We start from the raw sequence: 15,047 nt of genomic DNA on the forward strand, positions 1-15,047 counted from the left end.
AAATATCATTTTAAAATTCAAAGGTGTGTAAAATTTATACAAAGAACCGGCGAAGGTTAAATCATTATTTGAGAAATAATTTCATTGACAAAAAGCCAATCACGGAGTTGTAAAAAATAATACAATGTAAACTAAATAAATAATTTTGTCCGACTAGATCGGCAAAATTACCCTATGTACGCCGCGATTGTTTAACAGAGTTAGAGAGAAGAGACCTTCCTCTTCTCCCTCAATATCCTCCCCACCCGCTCCGTAGGTCGGACTGAACGCTAAACCCTACCTTTATGATAGTAGTTGAATATCCAAACTTTTCCATGTAATATCATCATTACTATCACTTCTTAAGGGGGATAACCGCCACGATTTTTCACTGGGGTTTAAAAAAAGAATCTTTCTTGTCTCCTTTATACCCCCACCAAGCCAGAGGTGGGATTGCAAATTCAACCATTGCCGTAGAAGAACCCAATCTTCTGAGAAATTTCAAACGAATCTTAAAGCAACTAGCAAAAAGCCTCGTTAGTATGATAATTCAAGAATAGATCTTAGTTTTTATTTAGTCTTAAAGAATGACAACTAAGTGATTCCATATGTCATAACATTCTAAATATTACCATCATCATCATCGACGGCGCAACAACCGGTATCCGATCTAGGCCTGCCTTAGTAACAAACTCCAGACTCCCGGTTTTGCGCCGAGGTCCACCAATTCGATATCCCTAAAAGCTGTCTAACGTCCTGACCTGGCCATCGCTCCATCTTAGGCAGGGTCTGTCTCGTCTTCTTCCTGTTTGACCAGTGCGGTTCGATGTTGTTGATTGGTTGGTTTTCGGTGCTGACGTTGCCACCATATACTTTGTCTTGCCTTCATTGATGTACAGCCCAAGATCTTGCCTCAATGTACGCCTGCTCGATCTGGATGAAGGCAGTTTGTACATCTCGGGTGGTTCTTCCCATGATGTCGATATCGTCAGCATATACCAGTAGTTGGGTGGATTTAAAGAGGATCGTACCTCTTGCATTTACATCAGCATCACGGATCACTTTCTCGAGGGCCGGGTTAAAGAGGACGCATGAGAGAGCATCCCCTTGTCGTAGACCATTGTTGATGTCGAATGGTTTTGAGAGTGATCCTGCTGCTTTTATCTGGCCTCGCACATTGGTCAGAGTCAGCCTAGTCAGTCTTATTAATTTCGTCGGGATACCGAATTCTCTCATGGCCGTGTACAGTTTTACCCTGGCTATGCTATCATAGGTGGCTTTAAAGTCGATGAATAGATGGTGCAACTGTTGTCCATATTCCAACAGTTTTTCCATCGCTTGCCGCACAGAGAAAATCTGATGTGTTGCTGATTTGCCTGCAGTGAAGCCTCTTTGGTATGGGCCGATGATGTTCTGGGCGTATAGGGCTATCAGGCCTACCAAGATAGCGGAGAATATCTTATAGATGGTACTCAGCAACGTGATACCTCTATAATTGCTGCACTGTGTGATATCTCCCTTTTTATGTATGAGACAGATAATGCCTCGTTGCCAATCGTCAGGCATTGATTCGCTGTCCCATACCTTCAGCATCAGTTGATGAATCACTTGGTATAATTGGTCGCCTCCATATTTAACCAATTCGGCTGTAATTCTAACGACTCCTGGCGGCTTATGATTTTTTAGCCGATGAATTGCACGGACTCTTTCTCCTAAACTTGGTGGTGGCAGTACTTGTCCGTCGTCTTCAGTTGGTGGGACCTCCAACTCACCGATGTTCTGGTTATTCAGTAGCTCATCAAAGTACTCAACCCATCGCTCCAATATGCCCATTCTATCGGAAATCAGATTTCCCTCTTTGTTTTAGCAGGATGAGCATCGAGGTGTATAAGGCTTCGTCCTGCTGACTTGTTGGTAAAACTTGCGCGCCTGGTGCGGTTGCTCCCTGTACTTTTCGAGTTCACAGACCTGTTGGTTCTCCCAGGCTTCCTTTTTCCATCTGTGAAGTCGCTTCCCCGCTCGACGGAGTTCGTGATAAGTGTCTGCGCGTGCCCGCATTCTTTGAGAATGTAACATAACTCGGTATGCACCATTCTTCCGTAAATATTACCACCCACATAAATATGGACATAATAAGCTGAAGTCTGCGTTCTGTGTCTGAGTATCTTATCATACCTATCTCCTTTGTTTATTCGCACCAACCAGTAGAACATGTAGTGATTCCATATGTATACATAAATCTTACGCGATCTTTGTAGTTACCATTCCGGAAACGCGTTTGTTTACAGACAACTTATGATAAAAGTAAAGAGAAAACTGGATATCTTTCCATTCATGATTTTAATATCTTTGACGATGGAATACAAGGAAGGGAAGGTACAAAAGGGTACTCAAGACAAAATTTTAATGGAAGGAATAACACCCCATAACGGATGTTTGTATCCAACACTATACAAATGTAGCTTTGGTTGCTTCGGGTTTCGCGCATAAATTCTGGAAAATCTAAGAGATAAGCACAGAGATCTTTGAGTTATGGGAAATAAATTCAGGAGTTGAGTAGAAAATGTTTGTGATGCTTTGTGTTCAATTCTGCAGTGATTAGCTAACATCGAATAATATTCAGGTCATGACTCAAACGTCCGTTGCCATTGTGTTCGTGCGTTCTAGCGCTTGCTCGCACAAAATACTTAGTAATAATAAGTACTTATCAGCTCCGAAATGTATGGTAACGAAACCCATGGGAAACCACAAGTTGCTTAATTACATTGTGTTGAAAATCAATCAATTATGAAGCAGTAGATACCAAATGATGAAATGTGTATTAAAAGCAAGTAAGAATTAAATCAAACCAATATGAGAAGCTACTAATGTGGGGTAGTCCTAAAACGCATGCTTATACTCACCAAAAGGTCCACTTGGAGATGGCATTCGCTTTAAGTACAGGATTCGGAGCACTTCCACAGGTTTTTCTAGTCCGATTCATTATGAACTTCTTGGAAACGATGACACTATCTAAAACATTCTACTGGAAAAACCACATTCACATTTATCATCCATAAAATGTTTATTTCATATTTTAAAACACTTTTCACATCACCATGTATGGAAGATATATCACGGAAACACAAAAGATATAAATTCAATCTACTTCTCCAATCTTGTGAAATTCTATATTAAAATGAGGAGCTTTCCAATAAGATAAGAAAGGAACCCCCCATGCGTGAAATTAGACTGAGTAATCAATGAAGATTCTGCAAATCACTCCGCAAGTAAAATACACAAAACTACCCATAAATATGTATGTTTATACTGAAAGCCGTGACTTCATAATGTGACTGGAATCACAAATCGCGAGGAAGCTGAAACACAGAATGGCAAACATGCCGGTGGCGTCGACTGGGGGGAAAAATATTTTACCGGGCGCCAAAGCTAAGCTTAAATATTTAACGCTAGAATGCAGCTCTTCAAGTTATCTGTTATCTGTTTACAAAAAAAGATACATTTCAGATATGATGTGCCGCCGGTCGTCTATTGAAATTCACAAAAAAGTATCTGGAAGTCCGAGACAACGAATGCCCATTATACGAGTATGTGTATATTAGTCAAACAATGATGGCAATTTCAAAAGAATATCAAAACAGCAGAATTGCACAGAACAAGATATCTTTCTATAACAAATTTAATAAGTGTCTCGACGATAAGGAAGATTTATAACTATGATATAAGGAAGAAATTAACAGAGCATGGCAAACTTTGTTCAGTGTCAGACATCTGCAATTAACATAATAACAATATACGAAATTAGAAATAGTCATCACTTCGGGGTTTCTAGTCAATTTCTAAAAAGTATAGAAAATTAATAGAGTAATAAACTATTCTTAACAAATATCGGTTTTGAGGCCTACACTACCAGCAGCAGTAGCAGCTTCGTAACTTTTTCAGATTTTTCGGTTCAGTAGCTTCTTTAAATGAGTCCGTGGATGATATTATCAATTTCCAATTCCCGCCTCCTCCGGCTTTTATTAAATGTCAAAAATGAGGCCAGGAAAGGAAAGTACTAACCGATACCTTCCATTTAATATTGCATATGACTACAATCGGTGTAAAAAACTGTACCGCCCCCTTTCGCGTGTACGGGAACCCCTTTGAACTCAACGTAGAGCGATTTTACTCATTACATGCGAGGAGATTCACCATTTCCACTTTCCCAGCATTTCATATCAATAGAAGTAATCGTTTCGGGGAAAATGGGAGTGACAGGCAGACCGAGAAATAAGCAGGCAGACCAGTCCTCCCATCAGAGGACGGTTAGGGGCACACCTATTGATGTGTTAATACGTGATCTTGTACTTTTCTTGTCTGGCTGTGGATGAGCTAGTGTTTGCTCATCAAATGGAAGGAAAGAGAAAGAGGAAACTGACGATGCAGGGGCTCGGAGCCCCAGTACCGGCGGCTTTTGGGAGTGAGTGAGCGAACTTCTGCCGTCGATATCCCTCGGCCGCAGTGCCTCCGTTGTGGACAACTTGGCCACCATGGCATACTACAGGCGTTTTAGATTTGGAGAAGGCAGTCTTCAAACGGAGCACAACTCTGGCTAGAACACCAACAGCAAAGGCAAAGAATGATAGACTGAAAGGAAATGGCTGACCAAACAAGGCGATTTCGACACCCACTGCATGTGCTCAAGATTTACTCTATGACTAGAAAATATACCCATTAACGGGAAGCTCATCAATTTTAAGATCTCGTTTATTGCCAAAGACGGCAAAAGAGAAAGTTCATGGAAGCTCAGTAAACGATAAAGGTGAAGAAGTCTGTAAAAGGCCGACCTAATACAGCTAAGCGGAAATGTCAAGAAAATCCGAAATACCCAGCAAGCGGATCTCATGTTTAAGCTGAAGAAATCTAGCATAGAAGAACTGACTCCCTCGGGGAGAATCTCATGGCACGTTTCCAAAAACATAAGATCTTTATACAGTGCCAGGATCTCGATAAGGTGACATCCAGTGAAGAAATCGGCACTTCTTTGAAACAACAAGTTGAAGGAATTCGGAGATGATGATGATCTCAGTACTCAAACGAGCACAATGCGACTTCCAGTGGAGGCAGCGCAAAAGTTATGATCATAGTTGTTTACCGTCTAAGGGAACAAATCTGACTGAAAAGACACTTCAAACGCCTGGAAGGCATTCACTAGCAGCATTAACCAACCTGATCGGTGTCGAAGTTGTGGGGAGAAAGGACATATTGCCAATAGGGAAATAAATACATTTTGTGCCAAGGAAAGGAGGGACGGAATACTCCATATATTACCAGAAATGGTAAATGCCCTGAATTTAGGAAGGTGTTAACTGCAATAAAAAAAGGAGGTTAATACAATAAGCAAAGGTCATCGCGGAAACAGGTGACCGAAAGTCGATGGTGGCAGAGGAGGCGGCATAAACAACAACACGCCGCATTCTTGTCCCCGTCTAGCTAAAGTTTCCGCTGAGGTTCAGGACGAATTCCAAAGAGTGTGTATAGAATTCTCGAATATGGATCCTTTGCATATTCCAGGTATTCCCAGGCTTTATACATCTCCATTAACTCCGAGAGTTCTATCTCAAATCAATGATGAGATTGCATCTCGGCTGTGCGCTGATATGTCGCTGCTGCAACTACAATCACTTGTATGTTATGGTGCACTTACGGCAGATTACACGGTCAGAAAATTCGCTTTCACGTTAGAAGAGATCCACCATGGAAAATCCGTCTGGAACTTCGGCGGGACTCACTAAGGCAGGACATTGCTAAGCTGATCCAAATCAGCTCTGACATGCCAGTCAGATGAGAAGTGAAGCACAGAGGGTTTACAGGAACTATGCCATCCCAGTGAAACACTCATAGTTGAAATTCTCGACACACTAAAGCAGATACTTTCTGTCAGAAGCAGTCGGTTACGACGGTATGACGAAAGTCACTCCAGACGTGTCCAGAATGCAACTTACGCAAGAAACCAGCGGAGTTTTTTCAAATCACTCAACGAATCCCAGCAGAGCATCCAGACAGCACAATTTAACGGAAGCGAAAGAATATTGGTTTGGGTTTTGGCGGTTACCCGCCCACTATGCTGAGCATGCTGAGTAGATCACCGCCGAAGGCACCCGCCATGCCAATGCGCCTGGCATTAAGAGCCCAGAAAACCTCTGTAGTCACTATATCGATTATGCCAAGGCTTTCGACAGCGTATCGCTATCGGCGTATCAGTTAATCGATGTCCTACGTCTGTATCGCATTGATCCCAAACTAATAAAGCTTTTGGCGACAGTCATACCACTTTATCAATGCATTCATCTGAGGGTGCCAATAACTCAGAGCCCATCCGTGTCCGGAGAAGTATCTTTCAGGGGGATTCGTTGAGTCCCTTTGGTTTTACATGGCACTGAATGATGCTAGAGGGTATGGTTTTGCAATCACATGTGGCGTACGTATTAAGTGCCAGCTGACACCCTTGATGCATTTAGATGACATCACGCTGTATGCTGGTACTTATGACCATCTTAGAAGCCTTTTGCGAATAATAGTCATGCTCAGCCGTGGTATTCGGATGGATTTAAATTTGTCGAATCCAAGCCGTCCACAAAGGTCATCACGAGCCACATCCCGGACATAGCATTTATGACATCCACATCGAAGCAGACTTCTATAAGTACCTAGGAATTCTGCAACAATGCCATGCTCTAATTGATGATCTGAAGGATGCTTTGCTGTTCGAATTCCCGCGACGTGTGAAACTGGTACTGAAATCACACCTCTCGGGGAAAAACAAGATAAGCGCATTGAATGTATTCGCTATCCCTTCATTGGCTTATGCAATCAGAATATTGCCGTGGCAGAAGACCAATCTGAAAAATATACAGCAGTCGATACAGACTACTATGTCCAAATTTCGAATGCATCATCCAAACTCTGCCATGGAGCGGATAAACTTGCCTCGTGACATCGAAGGTAGGGGTGTGGTTGACGTGACGGCACAACATCACCGCCAAGTCGACTCTCTGCGCGCTTATTTTTACAGCAAAGGCGAGGCGAATCCCTTTTATGCGGCTGTCTATAAGGCAGACTGCGGACTGACTCCACTTAACTTGAAGGATTGACCTTTAAATACTCTGAGGCAATGCGCGGTAAACACATGAATTGTCTTTGGCAGCTATTTGACAATTTACATTTGTTGAGCAGATGGCTGTGTTCTGGGGAGCTCTTTGCTAAGACGGATGGATTCATGTGCGCCATTTAGGACGGCGTAGTCGAGCGAGTGGTTGTAGTTCACATAATATTTTCAGCTACAGGTATTGTAACTAAAAACCCCAATTCTTCTCTTAATGTCGTGGGACTCTCACACAGTCTGATTAAAACCATGCAGAAGTACACCATTCTGCATACGTACTGGATGTTGCGGCGAGTTCTCGATGAATTCTCCAATTAACATACCACCGGCCAACGCCCCTTTATAATTTAAGTAGGTAGGATCGTCGGAGCCTAAATGCTTGGTACTTAGTGCTAGTATTAGGAGTATTAGGTGACAACTCGGAAAAAAAAAATGAACAATACAAATAAACGTTGCACTTACGGATACCGCTGATGCTAATGCAGATATATATCCATCGAGATTTTTGTGGCTAGTCGATTTCTATAGTTATATGCTATTATTAACTTTATTTGACCAAATATCGTAATAGGATGTTTTTTGAGGCCTAGATTTTATATAGATGCATTACTGCGATTTTGTCGTGATTCTTCGGTTGGATAGGTTCTGAGAACGAGACCTGTTTCACTTTTTGGGGCACATATTTTGAGTCCTCACTCCCCTGTTTTTGACCCAATATGTGAAAAAGGATGATCATCAAAAGAACTAATTGAGCCTTTTCGTCCGATATCCTAACTGGCCATATTGTGGAAAAAATGTTCTCCTCCCCCCCCCCCCCCCCCCTTAAACCCAACACAGGATGGTGCCACTCATTGCACTTATAGCGATTCGCAGACCATATTTAGAAAGAAATTTAGGAATTTCGTGATGATTGCTCCCGCCCTTTTGGAATAAATCTCGTTGACAGGCAAACAGAAAGACAATGAATTCATTTTAATAAGGTTTTCTTTCACACAAAATCTTAAAAACGTATCTTTTCGAATAGATACATATATTATGATGCAATGCTAACTCATGATAGGCCCGTTATTCGAATTATGTTAAAACGACTCTTCAGTTACTCTATCTATGTATCTTCTAACTTTGATAGTAGTTTCACAGTCATGCCATCCACTGCACATTTGAAATCTGATTTTCTCACATCCTCATCAGATTATATGCGCTTTAATTGGCACTTTACTTACAAAAATATAAATTTCAGGTATCCTTAAAGAATCACAGCACACACACTTAAGATACTTCACGAAAAGTTCACAGTAAATTATTTATTAGAAAAGACCATGACCTCCTTATGGACGATGTTTAAATATTTATTTGAAAAATTAATTAAATAAAATTCCTGTTGTATGAATCATCGGAATGCCTTTGGAAAAGGGTAGATATATTGTCACTAACAATTATAAAACCAACATTCCAGTTATATACACCAAAGAGAATCTTACATACTCTCAAAATCCCTTCACTGGTAACAGACTTTACACATAAACTTTCCAGTGGAATGTAGTCCCGAGATCCTTCTTACAATTTACATACCTGGCATACTTCTCAAGTACAATAGTTTTCAAAATTATTGAATATGTACCCGTTCCTAGTCAGAGGAGACGAAAAACCGGAATACACTATTCACACAAAAAAACTGCACATGTTCCGTGCATGGTATTTTTGGGCAAATGACACCGTGGTTCATCTGGGCAAAGTTGGTATGGTGAAATCAATTTTTCGGATAGTAGGGATCCTCACTTCAGAATTAAACTTTTCCAAAATTAGAATCCATTCAATGTGCATCCAGATTCTATCCAGCTGCAAAAAATTATGCCAAACTGATCTTTTATAGCAATGACTGATGGAGAGTTGAATATTAAAATTTTATTGGTGCTTTCAGCATTATATGATAAATAAGCTCCACTTGAACTGCCGCGTGTCCTTCAATCGCTTCTTCATCACCCGAGTTATCGATTTTAGGATCGCAAACATTTCAACCTCAAAGAACACTGCAAATTATCCCAAGAAAAAGGTTCACTTCTAATTTTTATCCGAAAGATAAACTCCTGTCCTATTTTTGATGCCATCGGTGTAGACACCCTTAGTATGTCGTGCCGTATTTTCTAACTTCATATCTTCTACCAAAGAGACCTCTAGCGAGATCTAAGAATGAGAAGGCATTACAGAAACTGAATTCAAATCTCCAAAGCCCTTTCAATTTCCACAAAAATCCGCATTGCGCACTCTCCTTTCAAAGTTGTTGAGAAATGAAGAGCATAATCACAAAACTTTCCGCGCTGGTAAGCATATTAGTATTAGTTTTCATATAACGGCAGCAGTTTCTTGTATATGTGGCGCTCAACATGCGTGAAGTTCTAAGCGTTTCAGGGTCATCTCTCCCAGACAATACAAAAAAACCAGTTAAACCTTCTAACAAGAAATAGATACGTCGTCAAAACAAGAGATGCTAGAAAAATATTTCCTAAATTCGCTTTCGGTGCTTTACACCCGCCCTAAGCGCCGTTGTATAGGTGCCGCTTTTCCCAGGTATTTGAAGTACTGAAAAGATAATGTAATTAAAAAAAATGTCAGGCGATGACGGCTTTGTGATTTCTTGCCAGGGCAGAAGTGAGGCAGCGTCTGAGTAAGTAAAACAAAACCTTCTCGCGTCATTAGTGCGGACGCAGTTTTGAAAATAGGTTCAGTAATGTTTTAATTAAATACAAAGCCAAGGAACGTTGTAAATTACAGTTTGTTTTTACACAATAAAGTTAATTACAGAGAAGGTCGGGTAGGCCAAACAAGGTATAGCCACCCATTGTAATAATTCTAAGCTAGCTAAGCTAATTCTAAGCTACTTTTAAGCAAAATGTATCAGATGTAAGACACTAATTAGAAATAAATAAAATGAAAAAAAAAATGGCAGCGTCTGACGATTTGCCTCTGCCCTGGTAAAAAACCGTAAAGCCATTATCGCCTGACATTTTCTTTAAAGTTTGGGTGCTAAGCCCTAAACGATGGGTCCATGGACCAAAAAAAGGGGGAGTAAGTTGCTCTCCATTTGGTCCGGTCCGGCATTAAGTTGATGCGTACTTAGGACCCCACAATTCTCAAAAAAAATATATAATTTAATTGCTGTTACTTTTTCGCACTGCTCTAATTCCTATTGCAGAAGCCCCTAAATCTCGTCTTCCCACTCCAGTCACCTGTTCTCCCGGATGATGTTCTTTTAAGAAGGTTTGTACTTCTTCAGAACTCGAGCTTATGAAAATCTCATCCGATTTGCTGAGAGAGTTCAACTGGGTCGACTTATCCCTTCTAGAGATTGCACAACCTCATAATATGTTCTAACTGCGAACTTTCACAATTCTTAAAAGTCACTCATGTTCGTGCTAGGATTTCCTGAATTTTAATCAGTTTTCATTCAGATTGCTTTTACAAGCACAATTCAGAAGTGAGCTGGTTGATTTCCTAGGTTTTTGCAATTCTCTTTTCTGCCAAAGGACCGCTTCCATCGGGTAATAGGACAACGGACAGAAGGGCAGAATTCGAATTGAACTGAAATAGTCAGAAGAATCGTTAGTCTCCTAAGGAATTGCACTTTACTACCAAGAAATTTAATAGAATTTATACAATCTGTTTTCCTAGAATTACGATTCAACGATGGCGGGTAATATAGCATTTGCAACCTGAAAAACGTGTTTGATGAAACCTAAGAAGGAGCCTATGTTAGCATCTTACTCGTACAGTATAATGTGTTCCCAGTTCGAAAACAAAATCTTGCGGAATTCGGCCTCTGAATATTCTATACCAACAGCATCTCATATAGCAGTAGTGCAATTGCCAAAACTAACTTTTAAATGACCAGTCCGTTTCTTGTTTCAAAAATGTGGGAATATCCGCGATTCATAAGGGTTTGCACCAATCATGGGGAAATTACAAGAGAGGTATCTTCGATGGTGTTGTCATCTGAGATAACGAGAATTTACCTGTCAAGATTGGTCTGAACATCGAAGTCGATAGGAAACGACCAAAAGGCCGCCCAAAACAAAGGTGAGTTGCTACGCTAGATGGTGATTTGAAAGCCTCGCGACTCCATTCAGATCAGGCTTTTGACAGAGCACAATAGCGTACACCAAAAATATTGTTTTAGGAAAAAGGCGTTCAAAGTCCCGATAACGAAAACTCGATAATCATTTATAAGGACTTACAGCTGTTCAGCGATTCCAGCAACACACTGGGAATAAAACCGATCGCTTTATCGTCCGCGGCTATTACTGTGCCAGCATTTGGAATAAAATCCCGCATGGCGCAGACGTCGACTACAAGATGCAATTATAACACCTTTTCCGGAAGTAAGTCATGTTCCGGAACAAAACTCTGTCAATCAATACTGAGTGAAAAATAATCGAGTTGTCCATCCAACTAGGCAACAAATTTTCCTGGAAGCTTCACTTTAGTTCGGCGTAGAATCATCAACAAACCGAACTAACCAAAGGAGAAACCGAAATACACCACCCATAAGGTACTCCATGAACCCAGTAGTGGGAAGACGACGGCACATCCTGAAAATAAATCTATCACCGAGATTAAGTGTGGCAACCCTGTCGGCCAAACAAAACCAAGTGGCCGAGGAGAACCTCCATAGTGGTGGCACCGGGAGACGCTGTACTCACTTTGGTTTTCCGGCCGTGATGCAATAGGCGAATGGTCCAAAGGTCTAATCAGGGCGATCAGATCCGAGTCTGCACGGTAACTCATCTGAAGTGGCAAATTGGTCACCAAACCTCACCAGGGGTATACTGGTACCATGGAAACCGAGATGGCCCCTGGACTCTCATACTTCGGGTGAACTCCCGTTGTATGTGAGTACAGCTTGGTTATTTTCGGTTGGCTCCCTAGTGGGAGCTCCATGGGGGTTGTTGGTTATGCTCAAGCCAGAAGAGACCTTCGGGCTTCCGCGTGGTGTTGCGTTTCAACACGAGTGCCGTACTCGTTAGTTCGGTAGAGATTTAGGTAGGTCTTGCATCCACCAGTATGAATGCTAAGCCATGCATTTGGTATAGACTGGTACCGTTGTTGCTTGTCTCAGCGGGGCTCTGATTGTGGTCACGAAATCAATCCGTGTCTTAAGAAGACCATGGGATTAAGTTAAACCCTCAAGGACTTAATCAGCTCAGCAATGATATACCAATCAAGGTGTTGAAGCAGAAACTTGCAGTATCTTTCAATCGCATCCCGAGATATTAGAAAAGTTTTCAACGAAGCACAGACAACACCTTGTTCTTCCAAAACTAAAGAGGATTTTATAAAAGCATCACCAACTCTCCGGATAGCTGCGTGGTTAGAGCACAAGGCTGTTATACGGAAGGTCGCGGTTCGAATCTTACTGGTATCAGTGTGATTTATATCGTGCTTAGGTGTCGGATACCAGTCGACTCAGTTGTGAATGAGTACCTGAGTCAAATCAGAGTAATAATCTCGGGCGAGCGCAATGTTGTCCATATAGCCTTCTACAGTGTACTGTAGTGGACCCTTACGGTCTTGAATGAAGTGCTCTAACACACTTCAAGGCCCTGATCCAATATGGATTGTTGCGCCAATGATTATTATTATTATCACCAACTCAGATCAGATAAGTAACACCAGACTTCTAGAGAAGTATTTGGAGCTAACCCAACCGTGGTAACTTAGAAACAGCGTGGCTCCTACACTTTATGTATTCGCGAAGTTGACTTTGCAATAGCCCGTAAGAAATAGGTAGTTGGAAGAAGTAAGATTCATAACATCTGGCTAAAGCTGTTCAAGAGCACTCACATGGAATTGGCAAATGATCTTAATCAGATAATTGTCGATCCGAAAGTAGTTCCACCACTTTTCGCGGACAAGATAACTTATTATCGCATCCCCAAGAAACAATATGCCTCTTGTCCTTCAAAAATGCCGTCAAATTACTTGTCTTTCAACAATTTACAAGGATGTATTTATAAAGTTTCCATTGCGTTCTCTGCGCGAACATCTCAAAACATCTTGATAGGATGCGCAAAAGACTCAAGAGGCTGTAATTAACAATTTTTAATCAATGCAGCATTTGTCCACCAAAAACGAAAGATTTCTGCAGTCTAGATTAATTTGTAATCCATTACATCCCCCATTTGTAATCCATTACATTAATCCATTGACGTTGAGGGGCGTCCAGAACGAAGTTGGTCTTCAATAGACATTTCTCCATTTTTAAAACGTGAAAACCAATCGTAAACTCTGGTTTTACTTAAGGCAGCATCCCCATAAGCAGTCTTAAGCATTACAATAGTTTCCACGGCCGATTTCCCCAACAGGAAAATTTTGAATTAGACTTACAAAACCTATATTGACAAAATGAAACTGTATGAGAAAGACGAAAATCAACACCGTGCCTTGCCGAAAATCATCTGTAGGGATATCAGCAAGGTGCTGGTTTTGGAGAAATGCCGCATGAAAACAATTCAATTCACCACACCGCCAATGAAGGATACAGCCACATTGACATCCAAATTGAAAGTATTGATTCGAACGACGTAAGCAAATACCTAGGCATATTGCAAGCAACAGCATTTGCTATGGCAGTTAAATCTAAGACGCTAGGAGAATTTGAGATCATTGCAATTAATACCTTCGTCACCCTGGTCCTTCTATGTATATGTATTTTCGGTATGTTGACATGAAGAGGGGTATAAGGGTACTTCTTGCAAACAATGGACCTGCCAAAAAATTGAGGATAATTTTCCCACGTCATTAGGGAGGAAGGAGGGTTCGTGATTTAGAAATTTTGCACTGCATTCTTTTTGTGCATTTTTTTTTTTAATTAATTATTAGAGCTACAAAGTTTCAACATAAATAAGGGTAGCTTAAGGTAGATTAATTAATTAGGTACTAGCACTGAAGAAGGAGACACGTGGTCCTCAAAACGATCGTATGCGGGGAAAAAATAAAAATATTTACAGGATAAGGAAAAAAACCTAGTTCTCATTTTTCAACTTATAAAAATTCAATGATATCAGGCTGCCATCATGATAGAAAAAAAATTATCTCCTTTGAATTTTAAAAGGAGAGAATGGGATCCCATGTCGAATGTAACTTTAGTCTAACAGAAGATAGACATATGGAAAGAGAAACCTATTCTCGGAAGTTATATTAGAAATTTGTTGTTACCGGCCATTGGCATCGAAGTCTCCAACAAATGGTTAACTAATGGTGTACTATTTTATGAGACAGAAGCATTCCACACTTCAATTCATGATGCCTCGCTCCCAATTAAAAAATTAATGACTCCCCAATCACCAACTGCAGTTATGCAACTATAAAGAAGAGAGAACGCATATCATCTGCGCGCAGGATGTTGACAATTATCGAGTATACCAGATAGATTATCCTTCAAAACCGTATGTTAAAGTATAACTTGGTGGCAAACTACCATCCTTATTATAGGTATACTCGGAAAAGAATCCTGTAAAATGACCAGGCGAAGCTACTGTGGAATGACAACATAGCCACTGATCACAGTATTGATCACAATAAGCCCGATTTAGTTCTGCTTCTTAAGGAACAACAAGCGTGCTTCGTAATCAAAGTAGTCACACCGTTGGACCGGACCACTGTTGAAAGACAGGAGGAAATCCGGAACTGAAGGACGATATGAAGCAGACATGGAGAGTATAAAAAATTCAGAATCCCAGCCGCGACAAGAAAAAATTTACATAAAGTGGTGAAGACGCTCAACCCACGAGCCGAATTATACATGGAGATGTCATCCTTGCAACTTGTGGTATAGTTTCACCTAGTGGTCCCTACTCCAGGTTCGCGCTATCTTCTGTTTAACATCTAAATGTCCCTGAGCTAAGAGCATCCGCGTCACCAATTG

At 40.9% G+C, this 15,047-nt stretch overlaps 1 protein-coding gene across 4 annotated transcripts in view; it reads right to left on the reverse strand.

The window, feature by feature from the left end:
• Window positions 1-15,047, reverse strand: part of LOC119651336 (probable multidrug resistance-associated protein lethal(2)03659) — a 39,207-nt gene that overhangs the window by 21,751 nt on the left and 2,409 nt on the right. For 2 of the 4 annotated variants that reach the window (XM_038054889.1, XM_038054888.1), the window contains exon 2: window positions 2,883-3,004. In XM_038054889.1, the coding sequence (XP_037910817.1) occupies window positions 2,883-2,962 (80 nt within the window). In that variant the 5' untranslated portion in view covers window positions 2,963-3,004. Of the gene's footprint in view, window positions 1-2,882; window positions 3,166-15,047 lie in introns of all 4 variants that reach the window. The other 2 variants (XM_038054885.1, XM_038054887.1) reach the window with 2 other exon arrangements.

This window comes from Hermetia illucens, chromosome 3 (assembly GCF_905115235.1).
Source record: "Hermetia illucens chromosome 3, iHerIll2.2.curated.20191125, whole genome shotgun sequence".
Taxonomy (NCBI): Eukaryota; Metazoa; Arthropoda; class Insecta; order Diptera; family Stratiomyidae; genus Hermetia; species Hermetia illucens.